This window comes from Xyrauchen texanus, chromosome 15 (assembly GCF_025860055.1).
Source record: "Xyrauchen texanus isolate HMW12.3.18 chromosome 15, RBS_HiC_50CHRs, whole genome shotgun sequence".
Classification (NCBI taxonomy): domain Eukaryota; kingdom Metazoa; phylum Chordata; class Actinopteri; order Cypriniformes; family Catostomidae; genus Xyrauchen; species Xyrauchen texanus.
Window position 1 is genome coordinate 17,029,494 of NC_068290.1, and position 19,727 is coordinate 17,049,220.

Here is a 19,727-nt window from a genome sequence, read left to right on the forward strand (position 1 = left end):
AAAGTCATAAACACCTGGGTGAGTAAATGATGAGAGAATTATAATTTTTTTGGTGAAGTATCCCTTTAAGACACTACATAGGTAGGCTACAGCAAATGAAATAAAAATGATTGAACGTAATAGTTGAAAATAGACTACTAGAACATGGGTATTTAAACGCACAGACATTTCTCTGTCTTTTCATCTTTGTATGTGCCTATGCTTCCAGAATCAAGATGCTAAATAGCCATGGTAAAAAATAAAATACATTGCGGAAGCATTCATAAACAAATAGGTCTATGGGACTACACGCTTACACGCATATCAAGAATGTGGGGGGGGGCATAATTCAGAAACCGGTCTCTCCGTCTGTGAATGTGTCACTTTCTCTCTTTTTGACTGCGTCTCAAGCCCTAATACGTTGCCTAATTAGACAGCATAGTTAGGCATCACTTACGCGTTTCAGGCGTCCCTTTAGAGCAGCTCACTGGGTTTTGAAACGCAGCCTCTCTCCAGTGCAGTATCCGCCATATTGTTTATCAGGAGACGCCGAGAGGTAATGTAGTGTGCATACACAACCTACTGACACCTGTATTCCTAAATGAACTGATGTTGAACGATTTTTAAAGATATGGACAGGGACGTAAGACACTATGATACTAACGTCTAGTCTTTGTATGACTATAAACCGTGTAATTTGTTGATTGCATAGTTAGTGCGTGTTATTGCTACACGCTAACCACAAAATTCGCTCCGCTTATGTTATTTAAACCATTTTGCCCCCAGGTCCGATTTAAAGCAAATATTAACTTCTTATATAGGTTACTAGTTTTATGAGTATAGTCTTGTGCTTTTATTTGTATATATATTTCTCTTAATCCTTTGTGTTAATGCAGCTTACGGCGTTAGCTTTGATGTAGCGTGTCGCGCCACGTTCAGCTAGCAGCATTTAAGAGATAAAACATTGCAACCTGTTTCTTTCGACTTATGTATTGTGTTATTTGTGATTTTTAAATATGTTTTATGTTCGCTAAACCTATTTTGGAGTGTAAATTTTGTTAAATGTCTCGTGAAATGGTCTAGAAAATGGTTAGGCGTGGCAAACGACAGTTAGCGGTTACCTGGCTAACTGGCAACTTTTTAAAGAAGATAATTAGATTCTGAGAAATGTATTAATCATACAGTTAATTGGACGGTTTGTAATTCTATAGTAACGTAGATAATATACAGGTAAATGGTGAAATACGTACAAGTGAGTGTGTGTGGATCAGGCTAAATAGCAAGATATTATATGTCATATTTACTAGCTCCAGTTTATAGTCTACTAGCCTTGTTATAATTTAACGTAGTCCATGTTTTCCTGTCCCTACTTTTAATTAACCTTTGCATTTGTCATTCATATTATTCTAATAGATAGTAATTTATTCAGGAAGATCACACAACTTGCCACAAATAGCAATTTGATAGTCTAAAGACTATATGGCTGTACAGCACCTTGGTTGGTTATTAATAGACATTGGTCCATAAATCAGTACTTTGTTACTCATGGTAATTTTGCAGGCTCAAAGTGGTGTTATTTAGAGTTTACAACAACCTAATGTTTTTCGTTATCTACAGGGCCACGAGGAATGACGTTTAGGATTTCTGTGTCTCCTGATTAAGTTCCTGGATGTCCTCTTTCACTAGTACAAAAATCAGGTAGGCTGTTCATGTGGCAGTGCTTAAATGTAGTGAATCTAAAATTAAGGAACTTGTGGTGACTGTCAGCTGTTATCTTACCAAATTTTTTATTGCAGCCTATGCTCCACCATAAAGTCATCACATACTGCCTTCATCAGCCCCAGCTGTAATTTGCTGCTTGGAGGAGCCCTCCAAGGTAATCTCCAACCTATATTCACTGATCAGCCGCAACATTAAAACCACCTGCCAAAAAAAGTACCAACCCGCATCTCAGAATAGTATTCTGACATGCTATTCTTCTCACCACAATTGTACTGAGTGGTTATCTGAGTTACTGTAGAACAGTGTTTCTCAACTGGTGGGTCTTAACCCAAAAGTTGGTCGCAGGTCTATTAGGGGTGGGTCGTGGACAGCTTGGAAAAAACAATGCCATGGTTCTCCCATTGAAGATATTTCGGCGGACGCCCAAGTGATAGCCTATTTTGGACTGCCAAGGCAGATTTAATGGTAATCTTGCAATCAGCTAAAGGCTTCTCATCTGCACTTGCGCACAAGTGTAACGGAACCAGCACGCGATCATGATTTGCTCTTCTCTCTGGCACGTGCATGGTACAACCAGGCTTCCCTTGATATTGTGGAGCGCAAACCTCAAAACCGATGTGACCGATTTCAGTTCTAGTGAGACTTCTAGTTTAAATCGCTACAGAGGAAGTCAAACCTCTCAAACAGTAGGCAGTCCTGACATGCCAAACAGCACTGAGGAAAAGAGCAACACTGTGCTTTTGCGCTAATTTTTTAAAAATTTTACATCACCTTTACAAAATTGTTTCATGATTTTACATGAGTAGAAGTAACTGTTATATTTTGACAAAATATAAGTTTCATATGTAATAACTTTAAAGGTAGAATCTATTAGACCTCATTTTATATCAACAGTGGCAGTTGTAGTTAAAGTTTCAAGCTGTATTTCAGCTAGTATTTTTTTCATAAATACTATAATTTGTTATTATTATTACTGTTATTTAAGACGAGCTACTCTGACATATCCATGGTAACGAGGAGTCTTTCCTCCTGTGTAATATTTATGTTCTGTTTGAATTATGTTTGAAATTAGGCAACTGTCGGGATAATAATGGGCTCATATAAGTAAATATGCTCTTCAATTTTTAAAAGGGGGGAGAGGAAACCTCCTGTCGCTTTTGTTGTTGACATATACAACAAAAATAATGTCACTTGATGCATGTCCTTGTACTTGAAAACTATGAACAAAACTATGCAACATAAATGGAACCGCTCACTGGAAGTTTTTGTTTTTGGCACCATTCTGAGTAAACTCTAGAGCAGGGGTGACAAACCCTGCTCCTGGAGAGCTACCTTCCTGCAGAGTTTAGATCCAACCCTAATCAAACACACCTGAACCAGCTTATCAAGGTCTTGAGGATAACTTGAAAATGACAGGCAGGTGTTTTCACATACAACAGTCTCTAGAATTTACTCCAAATGGTGCCAAAAATGAAAAACATCCAGTGAGCGGTGGTTCTGTGAATGGAAATGTCTTGTTGAGAGAGGTCAACAGAGCATGGCCAGATTGGTTTTAACTGACAAAGTCTGTGGTAACTCAGAAAACTGCTCTGTATAGTTGTGGTGAGAAGAATAGCTTCTCAGAATGCTATCCTGTAACTCACAGTTCAAAGCCAAGACAAATGTGGTCCAACTGACTGTCCCATCTCAAGTTACCTTGTATGGTGATCCCCTGGACTTGACTGTGTCACAGACTTTTAATATGTTCTGATCAAATAAGAGAGTCAGCCAGGCTGGTGACATGTAAAACTTCTCAGTTCTGAAATCGAGTTTCATTTTATGGTCCTCTACCCAAGTGTCATGGCCCTTCAGGGTTTGTTGGAGGGTACATGGTAGTTGGGGCATAGTCTGGACCAGAGTCATATCTTCCAAACATTTTCAGTGATTTAACATCAAATATGTAAATCAGTTAATAAAATAGGGCAGCCTTTCTCAAAGTGGGTGCCGCGGCACACTGGGGTGCCCCCTGACTGTGTCAGGGGTGCCGCCAAAACATTACGTAGGCTAAAAAAAAAAAAAAAATCTGACATTTCATATATAATATACTTGAATTTACATAAATACATTCTTCTTCTTTTTAAACATATGAACGTATTAATAAAATTGTAAATTCATTTTAGATACAGTGAGGAAAATAAGTATTTGAACACCCTGCTATTTTGCAAGTTCTCCCACTTGGAAATCATGGAGGGGTCTGAAATTGTCATCGTAGGTGCATGTCCACTGTGAGAGACATAATCTAAAAAAAAAATCCAGAAATCACAATGTATGATTTTTTAACTATTTATTTGTATGATACAGCTGCAAATAAGTATTTGAACACCTGTCTATCAGCTAGAATTCTGACCCTCAAAGACCTGTTAGTCTGCCTTTAAAATGTCCACCTCCACTCCATTTATTATCCTAAATTAGATGCACCTGTTTGAGGTTGTTAGCTGCATAAAGACACCTGTCCACCCCATACAATCAGTAAGAATCCAACTACTAACATGGCCAAGACCAAAGAGCTGTCCAAAGACACTAGAGACAAAATTGTACACCTCCACAAGGCTGGAAAGGGCTACTGGGAAATTGCCAAGCAGCTTGGTGAAAAAAGGTCCACTGTTGGAGCAATCATTAGAAAATGGAAGAAGCTAAACATGACTGTCAATCTCCCTCGGACTGGGGCTCCATGCAAGATCTCACCTCGTGGGGTCTCAATGATCCTAAGAAACGTGAGAAATCAGCCCAGAACTACACAGGAGGAGCTGGTCAATGACCTGAAAAGAGCTGGGACCACCGTTTCCAAGGTTACTGTTGGTAATACACTAAGACGTCATGGTTTGAAATCATGCATGGCATGGAAGGTTCCCCAGCTTAAACCAGCACATGTCAAGGCCCGTCTTAAGTTTGCCAATGACCATTTGGATGATCCAGAGGAGTCATGGGAGAAAGTCATGTGGTCAGATGAGACCAAATAGAACTTTTGGTCATAATTCCACTAACCGTGTTTGGAGGAAGAAGAATGATGAGTACCATCCCAAGAACACCATCCCTACTGTGAAGCATGGGGGTGGTAGCATCATGCTTTGGGGGTGTTTTTCTGCACATGGGACAGGGCTGACTGCACTGTATTAAGGAGAGGATGACCGGGGCCATGTATTGCGAGATTTTGGGGAACAACCTCCTTCCCTCAGTTAGAGCATTGAAGATGGGTCGAGGCTGGGTCTTCCAACATGACAATGACCCGAAGCACACAGCCAGGATAACCAAGGAGTGGCTCTGTAAGAAGCATATCAAGGTTCTGGCGTGGCCTAGCCAGTCTCCAGACCTAAACCCAATAGAGAATCTTTGGAGGGAGCTCAAACTCCGTGTTTCTCAGTGACAGCCCAGAAACCTGACTGATCTAGAGAAGATCTGTGTGGAGGAGTGGGCCAAAAGCCCTCCTGCAGTGTGTGCAAACCTGGTGAAAAACTACAGGAAACATTTGACCTCTGTAATTGCAAACAAAGGCTACTGTACCAAATATTAACATTGATTTTCTCAGGTGTTCAAATACTTATTTGCTGCTGTCTCATACAAATAAATAGTTAAAAAATCATACATTGTGATTTCTGGATTTTTTTTTTTTAGATTATGTCTCTCACAGTGGACATGCACCTACGATGACAATTTCAGACCCCTCCATGATTTCTAAGTGGGAGAACTTGCAAAATAGCAGGGTGTTCAAATACTTATTTTCCTCACTGTAAATATATATATATATATATAAAATTAACCATAAAAATCCGTCTCACAAGACCGAAGCAAGACACACACACAACTTGACGCAAGTGACGCAACCCATAGCAACGCGTTATAGCAACAACACCTCACAGGGCGGCTGTGTGCGTCGCACAGGCTCATTGATTGTGGTCACCCCCACCCCCGGCTTGTGTGAGCGCGTATCAGCGCACATGTAGATCTTTCTCCCTCTCTCGTTGTGGATTATTGTTTGTGTGTGTGGGTGTATGTGTATGTGGGTGTGTGTGCATGCGCATGGCACGGATGAAAACAAGCACTATATGGAAAAACATTCCTGCTTATCTCTGGTGCATTTTTTAACATGCATCTTTTTCTTATCGTTTTGTATATTTTTTTTTTCATGCCTGCCCCTTTTTATTTTATTTTAACTGCATCCTGCACTTCATTTTAGTTCTCCTGGTCTGGATTTGTTGTTGGGTTCTTGTATTGGGCGGTCCACCTCTTACGGTTTTATGGCATTTGTGTCTCTGGTTAATTATTTTGTGAATTACTTTGCAAACCTGTGTTTTTAAAGGTGCTATAAAGTTGTTATTATTATTGTTATTTACAGTTCGTATTATGCTCTGTTCATTACTGTTCTGTCTAAATAAACAGGACATTTGCATTTACATTTGGGTTATGCAGTGTTTTTAAATTATATTTTACACTGGGGTGCCTTGAGATTTTATGCACTTTTGAAAGGTGCCCTGACTGAAAAAAGTTTGAGAAAGGCTGAAATAGGGATATATAATTTCATGTTACAGCTTTAAAAACTTGTGAAAGACGTGAAAAATAATGTTTTCAATATCAAAATATTTCTAAATACTTAAAATACGTCTCTTTTTGGTCAACTTTAGTTTTGGCAAATTTTTAATTTACACAATTGTTTTTTATATTATAAAAATATATATTTTTATTATATATTATTATGCAATTGGAAAATATTTCTGTCCTAATTTTTTAACTTTCACATGCTCATTGATAAATGAGAGAAATGCCCACGAGCCCTTATATTTCATGAGGTAAAACCTTTGAGATTTTGTTTCATCATTTTATCTCTCATCAGAAATGGAATAAGCGTGTGTCTTCTGCGTAACTGCATGTGATTAACACTGCATGTATGAACATGCACATATGAACCAGAAACATTTGCCATTACACAATTGTTTAAAGTGAAGCTGAAGTGCTTTGTTCACTATCAAAGTTTATTTTTATTTTCGCGGGAGTTGGGCACTCACATCAGAGCATGTGAAGTGCTTCACATGCTCTTCCGGACAGGAGCTGATCTGGTTATTGTCTGTGGTGTGGCTCAATGATGCTCAGTTGAACTAAATGACTCACCAATGTGCTGTTGATGGCATTTATATATTTCCTTAAAATTACATTATTTGGGATTAAGACATCATTGGATTTATAAAATTATTCTAGTCTAAGGTTGTTTTTTTTTTTTATATATATATATATATACACTGTTTAGAGCTATTCTATGTGTAGAATATTTTACTGTATTATTTTAAGGTGTTCGCTTTGCCACACACACCTTCCTGTGATCATTTTAATCTTTCAGGATTATATTGTCTTTTCAGGTGTTTCAGGGAATACTGTGTGTAGAATATGTCTGGCCCTGTCCCGAGTCGCGCTCGAGTTTACCCTGATGTAAACACACAGCGATCCAGAGAGTACTGGGACTACGAATCCCACGTGGTAGACTGGGGGTATGTTCTTTTGAATTTTAATCACCTGAAAATATAATGCTTTCAGTGTGTTAATGAGTGCTAGTTTAAATTCACAGAATATATAAAAAAAATGTGTTTCCTCCAGAAATCAAGATGACTATCAGTTAGTGCGAAAGCTCGGCCGGGGAAAATACAGTGAAGTGTTTGAAGCCATAAACATCACAAACAATGAGAAAGTAGTTGTCAAAATGCTCAAGGTATCATGTTGTCTTTCACTAAACTGCTGTTTGTTAAAAGTAAAAATTGTTTTGAAAAAAAAGTGCTTTTTCATTAGTTCTTTTCTTGCTTGTTTAGCCAGTGAAAAAGAAGAAAATTAAACGAGAAATAAAAATTCTGGAGAACTTAAGAGGAGGCCCAAACATCATATCACTTTTAGACATCGTAAAGGATCCTGTGGTGGGTTTATTCAAATGATTTGTGAGTTTACCTTTCATTGTTTTGACCTTAGGTAAGACAGAGTCACTCTTCTTTTAACTGTGACTCATTTTATAACGGCATGCAGGTTTTATTTTCTTGAAGACTGGTGTTGATGCAATGACACAGGAAAATGTGAGGGTATGTTTGTGTGCCCTTGATTTGAAAATCCATTCTGCCTTGTTTTCCATTCCACAGTCACGAACGCCAGCTCTGGTTTTTGAGCATGTTAACAATACAGACTTCAAGGTAAAGAGTTTTTTCTTTTTGTTTTTTTAATAGGATTTATTTGTATTTAATTTATTGAATGTACTGTTTCTTTCTGCCTCTTTTCACAGCAACTGTATCAAACATTATCAGACTATGACATCCGCTTCTACATGTATGAAATTCTGAAGGTGAGACAATTTCCTAATGTACAAAAGGTTTTTGTTGAGCTTTCCATTATTACAGTCCATGTTAATTCTGGGTAGCAAAAGCAATATCATGGAGCATAAAAACCAACCAATATCTGCTAATTCTGCAAAAGCAAAATGGTGTAATTTTTGCTCAACTTCAGAAAAAATATGCTGCTGCTGTGGAAACTTTCCACAGTCATGTACTACACTCAAACTGCACTGATGTTTGGTTTAATAATTAGCTCTGCTGTATTCCTCCCCAGGCTCTGGACTACTGCCACAGTATGGGAATAATGCACAGAGACGTAAAACCACACAATGTCATGATCGACAATGAGCACAGAAAGGTATTTAAGCCTCGGCCATGTTAAGAATGTTCCCTACCTTATGAGCACAACTTGTTTCCTTTGTTATATCGGTTGTAAACTAATTTCTGGTTTGAGATCCTGTTGAATTCTTCTGGATTTGTGAAGTGAGTGATATCTATTTTCCTTTTGAAGCTTCGTCTGATTGATTGGGGTTTGGCAGAGTTTTACCACCCAAACCAGGAGTACAATGTACGGGTGGCATCCCGTTATTTTAAAGGCCCTGAACTCCTTGTGGATTACCAGGTACATTTGTAGTTATTTTGAGTTAAAATTTTACAATGTTATTGGAAAACATTTAAATATTCAATTGACATTTCATGGTTTATTAAAAAAAACATTTAAAATTTGTTGGCATTTTAGATGTACGACTACAGTCTGGATATGTGGAGTCTTGGATGCATGCTAGCAAGTATGATCTTCAGGAAGGAACCGTTTTTCCATGGACATGACAACTATGACCAGGTCTACTATCTCTTTTTTTTCTTCTGAATACAGAAGCAAACTGCAGTAATTTTCAGTTATTCTCATTTTAACTTCTGAAGTCATGGATATACTATGCAGATTGGTAAAAATATTTTTCTGCTTTAATTTAGCATGCTGGTCATAAAGAATTTACAGTTGTTCATTGCACTGATTATGTTGTTTCTTTTATAGCTGGTTCGGATTGCAAAGGTTCTGGGTACAGAGGACCTGTATGATTACATTGACAAATACAACATTGAGCTGGACCCACGCTTTAATGACATTTTGGGCAGGTATGAATTGAGTATAATGTTGATGTTGATCAGGACAGATGGTTGTTGCTTTTTTCCAGGTTGATTAAAATTATTATTCTGTGTATTATCAGTTATTTTCATAGCAGTATTAAAGGTGCTGTAAGCGATTTCAGCCATTCTACTTCCACGAGACTGGACGGACACCGACACAAACACTTAAAGGAATCATGTATTTCTTTTAATGACTGCAGTCAATATAAGAACTGTACATTTGAAGTAAACATCTGAACTTTTCTTTTTATGACAATTATCCACAAAGTGTGCAGCTTTTGTCACTGCAATGTATCTTTCTGGAAGAACATTTCCTGAGCCTCTTGATGTGGAAAGACAGAAATGTCTGGCCCAACTATCTGTTTGTATCTATCGATCGTATGTATTTATTTATTTATTTACTTACCAAGATCAGTATTGTACAGCCAGGGGGAGTATTTCCCCTCTGACTGCCAAGTCATCTGGTGGTGACTGGACTTTTGCTGCTTGTCAGGGGCAGGACTTGCAGCACTCCAAAATAGTCGATTCCTCGACTCTGAATAGCCCTAGAGTTGGGGTCGACTCCAGCACAGGAATCGACTGTGTTGACTCAAATCACTCACTTGTGAGTGTCTAATCCCTATATATATATATATATATATATATATATATATATATATATATATATATATATATGTATATATATATATATATATATATATATATATATATATATATATATATATATATATATATGATATTTTGCAGTAAAGTTGAGCAGATTGTATATTTTTGACATTTTGAAGAAAACCTTGAATCGAACACCCCTATTCTCACCTGTGTGTGAGCGCACGTGTGTGTGTGTGCGTGCGCGCTCTCATCATGGCGGAACTCTGCCGTGTGCGGTGCAGAGGAGAATTGTAAACGCGCGACCATGTAGAGACAAATGACATGCCGTCGTGTAAATAAGATAAATAACTTAAGGGCTATTTAGTTTGTTTAATAGAAGAACACTGTATAGACCTGTTCTATAGGAAAGGTAACCTTAAATGACTTCTGTTGTGATCTGGCGCTATATAGAAAATAAAATTAACTTGACCTTCAAGGGGGCGCGTGGGGTGCCGTTGGGGGGGGGGGTTCCCCCAAATATAATGGCAGGGGGAAATGCTGTCATGACTTTTGTTAATATCTTTCAGGGATTACATTTCCATGAAAAAATAGCTTGCAGCACTGATAAATATTTAACTTAATTGGAACAGTTACTTGTAAGTTGATTTTAATATGCATGAATGTTTAACATCCATCTTGCTTGCTTAACCAGACACTCCAGGAAGAGATGGGAGCGGTTTGTGCACAGTGACAATCAGCATCTGGTCAGTACAGAGGCTCTGGATTTTCTGGACAAGCTGCTACATTACGACCACCAGGAACGATTGACGGCCCGTGAGGCCATGGACCACCCTTACTTCTGTGAGTTTTCTGCCAACTCATTTTGATCAACACTCACAAAACTGCTAATATTGTTATATGCATGCTTCAGTCAGTGATGCCTTTTTTCCAATTTTGCTAATTTGTCAAGTTAAATTATTTTGTTCATTTTCTCATTCAGTCAATAACAGATTTTATTACCAACATCCAGTTTTAAATCATGTATTGCTTGCAGTAAATAGCTATTTACAGATCCTGAATAAGGGCTTTAAATATGATACACTTAAAGCTTTCAAATCTGTTAGGTTTCAAATGATGACAGGTTATAACTGAATGTTCAGTGATGATGGGTGTTCTGCCATATGATAATCTCTATGATATGAGAATTGAAAATGATTGGCAATACTGATGAGAATAGTACAGAGAGCTTCTGAGAAAAAGTTCAATATGGTTCTTGGCTCTAGTAAAGCCGACAGGATTTTAAGACTAAGTTTCTATGTAACCGTTAAACTGGCTTAGAGAGTTGAAATAAAGGGTGCTGGGGGAAAAAAAAAAATCTCATGTCTGTTTTGTCATGTTTTTGTTGAGATGAGAAGGGTCTTATTTATTTTGTTTGTGTATTTGTGTAGACCCCATAGTTAAAGACCAGGGCAGAGGAGCGCCAGCTTCAGGAATTGCTGCCAGTTCCACACCAGTCAGCTCTTCTAGCTTGATGGCAGGTAAATGGTTTCTCCTTCTCCCTAGTTCTTTACCCCTCTATACAACACTTTCATAAACGGTTCATAAATTAATCTAAGGGTTAAAAATGCCTGGAGAAGTAGGGCTAGGCATCGCAATCTATCTCGCAATATGATACACATTACAATTGAATGCATTGATTCATCCCAATATCATAACTGTATTAGGTGTGGGTATTGATACAGAATTGATACGGAGTGCCGTCATACACAACCTATTTGAAACCTCTCTACAATAACGGCAATATTCTAATATTGGCTATGGTGTTTGAGCCCCAACTGTTTTTGGGGCGGAACTGACCGCTCGTTTCGGCGCGAACTATATTCAGCTATAAAATGGGTGCACACACCATTCCCTCAGAATTTCTTCCTTCAAGACAGCGATTACCTCTTGTCTCGAAGCCCTCTATCTTCGCCGTCGATTCGCACCAGTCAGCGGACGGCATCTTCACAGCAGAGAAGAATCTCCACTCCCCTGCAGTGCTCTGGCGAACATCACTCTGCATCCTCAGTGTCCTGATTCTCCGCAGCACGTCGGCAGGTGTAGAGTACCCTTTTTAAGCAAATACTTGTGTTATAAATATAAGTTATATAAATCTATATTTATATATCTAGAAGAGCCACTTACGTGTTCGCATCTTTCAAGATGTCGTTCCGTAAGTGTTCCTTGTGCGAGAGAGACATCCCGCCGTCAGACAAGCATTAGAGCTGCGTTTTCTGTCCACGCAGAGTCGGCTCTCATGGAGACAGATTGTCCTCACTGTGAAGACATGAGTCTCAAGTCGCTTCGATCACGAATCGCCCTCGTTCTGAGGGACGATTCAGCCTCTTGCGCCCTCCCACCAGCCTCTTCTGTGATTCCCGAGGGGGCACGGTGGGGCCACGAGGTCGGATGAACTTGAGGTGGATTTCGTGCCGGTACACGCCCCACGAGCCCCTCAATCTCCACGAAGCTCATATTTCACCATACGCTATGTGCGAGACGAGCTCCGGCCCTCTGAAGGAGCGTGGATCTCGTTTGGTGGATCTGACGCTGGGTGTGATAAGGATGATAATGACGATGTCATGTCTCTCGCTGCATCAGGCGACTGGTCAATCTCAGCGCGCGCTCGCAGTGACTACGTTCTCTCGAACGTGGCCAATGGGGAAAAGAATGGCTATGCTCAACTACCACTTGTGGAGGAGGCGGTAGCAGCACATCTCTGCCCAATGAGTAGCAGGGCATTGAAATTACGCCCCATTCATCCTTCTAAGCCGTGTAGGCAGACGTCCACACTGGTGGGGAAAGCCTACTCAGCGGCAGCCAGGACAAGCTGGATCAGCACTCCATGCAATGGCAGTGCTTCAGGTATTCAAAGCGAAGCTCCTCAGACAAATGGACGAGCAATGCTTTGATCCGGAGACTTTTAAAGAGCTTCGGGCCGCTACAGACTTGGCGCTGCGTGCCACGAAAGTCACTGCGCAGGCCATCGGGAAGTCCATGGGTAACCTGGTTGTTCTGGAAAGGCATGTATGGCTGACACTCACGGAGATGAGTGACAGAGAAGACATCTCTATTGGCTTCCCCAGTGTCTCCGGCCGGCCTCTTTGGCGGCGCAGTGAGTACGTTTGCTGAGCGCTACGTCACGACTCAGCAGTAGTCACAAGCCATAAGGCACTTTATACCCAAATGGAGCATACCGCAGACGGCTCGCCCCCGCTCTGTCTCAAGCCAGCGCCCGGCTAAAAGACCCATGCCCACTAACTCGGTGCCTGCACCGGCCCCCGCCGAGCCACCAGTGAAGCCGCGTAAGCCTTGTTCCAAACGGAAGCAGCCGTATCAGCGCCCACCTCGCGCCGATGGGTGGAACTCCCCCACGCAGCGGAAGCGCTCCTGACGGGCGCAACGCTTTGAAGAGGAAAATGGAGCCCGTCGTTCCCACCGGTGCTCCGAAGAAGGCTCTATTGGAGACACAGAACACTGTTCCCCACCTCCCCACTGCTGTTCGTCAGGAGAGGAATATTGCTGTTCACAATGTTTTAAAATTTGTTATTTCTGTGTCTCATGCAATAAAAAATGCAATAAAGAATACAGCACTCGTTGCAAATGCACGAGATGCTAATACATTCTCAAAACAGAGCCCTTTTCCTCTTCAAAGCGCACACATTATGCACAACCGCTTCCCTGTGGCAAGCGACGCCTTATCATACATTGAGCAAACCAAAGTGCCCTCTGTCCCAGTACGCGTGGCGAGCCCTAACGGGCGTTTCAGAATGGGTGCAAAAAACGATCGGACATGGCTATACGATCCAATTTACTGGCCGGCCACCCCGTTTCAGCGGCGTTCTCTCTTCCACGGTTTCATCCAAAGTTTCATCTTCCACGGTTTCATCCACACGGCAGTGTTACGAGCCGAAATACACAATCTAATCGTGAAAAACGTGATGGAGATTGTGCCAAATTGTCAAGCACAAAAAGGGTTTTACAGCCGTTATTTTCTTGTCCCAAAGAGAGACGGCGGACTTCGGCTAATCCTGGATCGGGGACATTTAAATCGCGCACTTATAAAAAGCAGCCATTCAAAATGATTACTCAAACAAATTCTATCGCATATACGCCCACACAATTGGTTTGCGTCGTACTTCCATATCCAAATTGTACAACACCACAGGATGTTTTTGAGATTCACGTTCGAGGGAACAGCGTATCAATTCAAAGTCCTGCCCTTCGGACTGTCTCTGGCTCCTCGCACGAAGTGCATCGATGCGGTGCTCGCCCCTCTGAGACTGAGCAGCGTACGCATATTGAACTACCTCAACAATTGGCTGTTACTAGCACAATCAGAGGCTCTGTTATGCCAACACAGAGACTGACTGCTTCAGCATCTAAACAGCTTGGGCCTCAATGTAAACTGGGCGAAAAGAACGCTCTCTCCCAGCCGAAATATCTCCTTTTTGGGAGTCCGCCTCGACTCCACGAGCGAGCGCGTTCAGGCCATTCTACAGTGTCTGTCTCAGTTCAAACTGGGGAGATCACATCATCTGAAGCTGTTTCAGAAAGCATTGCGATTTATGGCGGCAGCATCGGCCATCATCCCATTAGGTCTCTTACACGAGACCACTTCAGTGCTGGCTGAAGCGCCATGTGCCACAACATGCTTGGCCCCAAGGGAGCATGCGTCTCACTATATTCCGCCGCTGTATAGCTGCATTGGTACAATGGACAGCTCCTGCATTTTACCAGCGAGGTGTGGCGCTGGGCCAAATTATCGGGTGGAAAGTGGTGACAACAGATGCTTCCAACACAGGTTGGGGGGGCGGTGTGCGATGGGCGCCCGACTTTCAGCACCTGGACAGGTCCGAGGAGGGCGTGGCATATCAACCGCCTAGAACTGTCGGCTGTAATTAAAGCCTTGAAGGCTTTTCAGTCAGAAATAGCGAACTTTCATTTCCTGGTTCGCTCAGACAACATGTCAGTTGTGGCATATATAAAGCGCCAAGGTGGAGTTCATTCACCTCCACTGCTGAGACTGACACGGCACCTCCTCCTATGGAGCGAGCGTCATCCCCTCTCCCTGCGAGCAACATATGTCCCAGGCTGCCTGAATTACAGCACGGACCTGCTGTCACGCCAAGGGGTGATACCAGGCGATTGGAGACTTCATCCTCAGACGGTGTTGAGGATTTGGGAAATATTCGGTAAAGCAGAAATCGACCTATTTGCCTCAGTGGAGAATGCCCACTGTCCCCTTTGGTATTCGAAGTCCCAAGCCCCATTGGGAAACGGATGCAATGGCACACAAATGGCCGGCGAAACGCAAATACGCGTTTCCTCCGCTATGCCTAATCCACTCTCATATACAAAGTCCGGGAGGACAAGGAAATGGTTCTATTAGTTGCGCCGAGATGGCCCAACCAGCCATGGTTTCCGGAAATGATAGAGATGCTGTACAGCCCACCATGGGAAATACCGCTGAGGGGGGATCTCCTCTCTCAGGCGCACGGCACAATCTGGATCCCCAGCCCCAGCTGTAGAACCTGCATGTGTGGCCACTGAACGGGGTGCACTACATGCGCCAGAACTGACGCGTTGCGTCATAAACCCCATTTTACAAGCCAGAGCACCATCCACAAGACGCCTTTATGCAATAAAATGGAAGGTTTTCTCTGACTGGTGTCTCACCACAGTCAATTGCCCCATACATGAAATTCTAATATTTCTTCAAGAGCGATTAGACGCAGGACTCACCCCGTCAATGCTCAAAGTGTATTTGGCAACTATAGCTGTGTATCACGCACATGAAGCCGGCGCCTCTGTAGGCAAGCATGATTTAATCATAAAGTTCCTAAAAGGAGCAAGAAGATTAAACCCGCCTTGGCCAGCTACAATCCCGACTTGGGACCTAACTTTAGTCCTAAAAGCTCTCGCAGGGCCCCCTTTCGAGCCTTTGGACTCTGTTGAATTGCGCATGCTTTCCATTAAGACCACACTACTGCTGGCTCTGGCCTCAGTAAAACGGGTCGGTGACCTACTTGCGTTATCAGTCGACAATTCTTGTCTGGAGTTTGGCCCCGGCCTTTCAAGAGCCACTGTCAAACCCAGGAAAGGCTATGTACCCAAGGTTCTGACCACACCCTTCAAAGCGCAAGTGGTTCACCTCCAGGCATTCTTCCCTCCCCCATTTAATTCGGATGAGGAACAATCATTGCATTTGTTATGCCCTGTGCGGGCGCTACATACATACGTTGAGCATACTTGCCAGTTCAGACTGTCTGATCAGCTCTTTATATGCTATGGAGGACGCACAAAAGGAATGTCCATCTCCAAGCAAAGATTTTCTCACTGGATTGTCGATGCAATTACACTGGCTTACGAATCGCAGGGTCAGACTTGCCCAATTGGTGTTGAAGCACACTCAAATAGAGGCATGGCCTCATGGGCATGGACGAATGGTGTGTCCTTACAAGACATATGTTTTGCAGCAGGATGGTCCTCACAAAACACGTTCGCAAGGTTTTACAACCTAGACATAATGTCTCTTTCTTCAAGTCCTCTCGGTTTAGAGCACTTGCTATTCATTGGCCGTATGTGTGTATATATATATATATATATATATATATATATATATATATATAAGAGAGCCAGAGAGAGATCTATTTACTTATGCCCCCTTTTAAGTACGGGCTCAGCATCATTTACACAACCGCCTGCATTCAGGCTGTTATAATTCCATAAGTCACAAGCACTTGATTATAAATAAACTCCCTTCCTGGACGGGTTCATAAGGAGTAATTCATACTATATGCTGTAGCTCATATATTCATTAGGAGTGCTCTCCTCCTGGCCATCATGAGGATCACTCACTGCGGCATACTCATGTCGGTCGTCGTCCCATAAGACTGCACCGCCATGTTTCCTCTTTAGGAAATTGTCATGTAGTGCAGCGTTATGGGATTCTGTTCCCCATAAACGCAATGTCAAGTGGACTGAAGTCATAAGGGAACGTCTCTGTTACATACGTAACCTCGGTTCCCTGAGACGAAGGGAATGAGACATTGCAAACGCTAGCCGCACCACAAAACTCGAGTTCTTGAGGCACGAGCAATGTGCTCCTTGTTCTCAGTCAGAAATTCTGAGGAAATGGTGTGTGCACCTGTTTTACAGTGGTCCGTTTGCGCCGAAACGAGTGGTCAGTTTCGCGCCAAAAACAATTGGGGCTCCAACACCATAGCCAATATTACAATATTGGCGTTATTGTAGAGAGGTTTCAAATAGGTTGTGTATGAAGGCACTCCCCATATGAATTAGTAACGCAATGTCTCGTTCCCTGCGTCTCAGGGAACTGAGGTTACGTACGTAACCGAGACGTTACATGTAAGCTTTTGAAATGTTTTGACTACTCAATGTATTCCATCAACAGATGTATTGAAATTGCATGTATATTTTTGTTACATCTTTGTTTACATAGTTTCTACTAATCGTTAGTATTTGTATTAATATGTAACACGTGCTGATTAGGTACTGTCTCTTTAAGACTACCAGCATGAGCCAGTGGGCTCATATTAATGGGTGAGGATGTGTTTCTTTAGTGCATCCGGGTATGTTAGCTAAGAATTAAATGTTTCTTTTTTTTTATCAACAACTGACTAATTAACAGAAGGGAACATTTATGTTCAATATGGAATGAACATAAATGCACATAAATCAATACAAATATCGATAAAACAATGTATTGTACAATAAATTATAGTGGTATCAATATATGATTGTATTGGCCCAGCCCTATGAATGTCTTTGACCAAAACAGATTTGCAAGCTTCAACAGTGTGACCTATTCTTTCCATTCTAATAAATCTTAATCTAAAATGCTAAGCCTTAACATGTTGACTATTTTCATCTTGCAGGCATCACCTCAATGACTCCGAGCATACAGCCTAACATCGCCAACATGAGCGCTGGCTCGCCTGTCATTCCTGCCCCAAACACAATGGCCACACAAGTGCCCACTGCCGCTGGAGCCCAGCCCTGAGCACCAACTGCCCCTACCTTCCCCCTTCTCTTTCTCACGACCCTTTATCTCTATCTTTCATCCCTCTATCTGTCTTTCTCTTAAGTGGGGCTACTTGTGAATTGTTGGGGGAGGGGTGGGGCGATTGATTTAATTTGTCGTTATTTTTATGTGTTAAATAACAAAGAACTAATGTTAAGTTACCGTTTTATTTTTTTTCTTCTCAGTTGTGTTTAGGGATTTATGGACTCAAGAAACCCATGTTTTTCACCTGTCTCTGTGAGTTAGAAAAGCATATGGGTGTGAGCTTCTCACCGTAACTGTTTAGAAACCCACAAATGTCCACCTGAAAAAGGATAATAAAACAAATTTTATATGTCCCTCTAGCATTCTTGTGCTTGAAACAATCTCATTGACTGACTTATTTTTAATTGTGTGTGATTTTGGAAGGCAGGGATTTTTAGAAAGGGTTTTGGTTTAGTTATACCCATTATTTTAGTCCCTGCTTTAAGTATTTTTACAATTTGAGTCTTGTTCACAAAACCTGGTGTTGTATATATTGAACTTTTCAGAGTAAATATGCTGATAGAGTCTGTTGTCCTTGTATTTTGATGAATATAAATAGGACAAGAGAAGGCTCATTCTATGTCTGTAGTTTCTCTAGGAGGCTTGCTGGGTCTGAGAGCTGATGGGCATAGCATTTGTGTAGTGTCATAATTTTCCCCATCATGCTGTGTTTCAGATCTGCATTTGGACTGGAGGACAGATTCAATCAAAACTACAGTTACATTTCTGAAGATTCGTGTTCAGTCATTGTGTAATACTTAACAATAATGAAATCTTTTGTTTCAGTTCAGCTGTGCTGGTTTTTTGTGTAGGGCAGGTTAATTGGATTTGGTCCCAAATCTTGTTAAACTCTCACTAGTTGCTGTTTGAGAATTTGTACCAATTGCTGAGTAACAATCAATAACATGCCAATTTTTGTTACTTTCGTGTGTGTGTGTGTGTGTGTGTGTGTGCGTGCGCGCGCGTGCGTGCAAGCACACGCGCATGTATGAGTGGAGTTTTAAGTTTCAGACTTACAAAGTTTTTTTTTTTTTGAGAGTAGACTGTTTATTGAAATACACTTCTCATTCTACCGCACAATTAAATCCGTTAAACCAGTGAAATATCAGTTTAGCATTGCATGTTGTGTTTTACTGTGGTTTGCCTTTGGTTGGCTTATGGAAGAATGAACAAAACATTATATGGACCGTTTCTGTGACTCCCGAAGCATCTGTCTAGGAAAAACAGAATCTTTTAGTACCTTAATTGTTTAAATGTTTCTTATTGTTCTTTTTTTTTTTGGAATTGTCTATTAGTGAAATATCAGATGTTAAAGACTAGCTCTGTAGTGGAGGCTGAACTTATGTTTGTCCTCGGCCTGTGTTAGTGTGAAAAATCTAAATATCATAGTGTTGTAAATACATTCATTCGTGGTTTGCCATATATAATTTTTGCAGTCAAAGATATATATATATATATATATATAATTTTATTTTATAAATAATTTAAGAGAAAATATGTTTAAGGAAAAAGACCATGCCACTTTCTTTATTAAGCTGTACGTTTAATGTATTAAAGTGAATGGTATGTTTGTAGTCAGGTGGAAGAAAACAGAGGCTACCTCAGTCACATTTATATGGAATTCAATAAAGGAAAACAACTGTTGCCTCTTGTTGAAAGCTAGGTTTTAGTTTGGTCTAGAGGTGAGACTCAATTAATTCAACAAAGATTTGACCTTATCCCTTATTTTTACCAAGGTAAACGTATTAGTTTAGAATGATTTTACAGTAGAAGCTGTAAATGTATATTAACTTTTGCATTTTGCCTTAAACTGGTTAAAGGGGTAGTTCATCCAAAAATTTAAA

The 19,727-nt window shown here is 41.1% G+C and overlaps 1 protein-coding gene across 1 annotated transcript; it reads left to right on the plus strand.

Moving 5' to 3' along the window:
• The first annotated feature begins 458 nt into the window (after positions 1 to 458).
• On the plus strand, positions 459 to 19,526 carry LOC127655521 (casein kinase II subunit alpha-like). Its single transcript, XM_052143398.1, has 15 exons — positions 459 to 535; positions 1,597 to 1,677; positions 1,776 to 1,855; positions 7,089 to 7,217; positions 7,324 to 7,435; positions 7,533 to 7,634; positions 7,851 to 7,901; positions 7,991 to 8,050; positions 8,314 to 8,397; positions 8,551 to 8,661; positions 8,779 to 8,880; positions 9,073 to 9,173; positions 10,486 to 10,634; positions 11,222 to 11,311; positions 17,714 to 19,526. Exons 4-15 carry the CDS (start codon positions 7,117 to 7,119, stop codon positions 17,836 to 17,838), a joined length of 1,188 nt encoding a protein of 395 aa, XP_051999358.1. The 5' UTR covers positions 459 to 535; positions 1,597 to 1,677; positions 1,776 to 1,855; positions 7,089 to 7,116; the 3' UTR covers positions 17,839 to 19,526.
• The last annotated feature ends 201 nt before the right edge of the window (positions 19,527 to 19,727 follow it).

What these genes read in the sequence shown, in the direction of transcription:
- LOC127655521 (XM_052143398.1), top strand. Translation starts at nt 7,117, where the DNA reads ATGTCTGGCCCTGTCCCGAGTCGCGCTCGAGTTTACCCTGATGTAAAC. An exon ending in TCCCACGTGGTAGACTGGGG is followed by an intron (nt 7,218 to 7,323) that starts GTATGTTCTTTT and finishes TGTTTCCTCCAG; the next exon opens with AAATCAAGATGACTATCAGT. An exon ending in TTAACAATACAGACTTCAAG is followed by an intron (nt 7,902 to 7,990) that starts GTAAAGAGTTTT and finishes CTCTTTTCACAG; the next exon opens with CAACTGTATCAAACATTATC.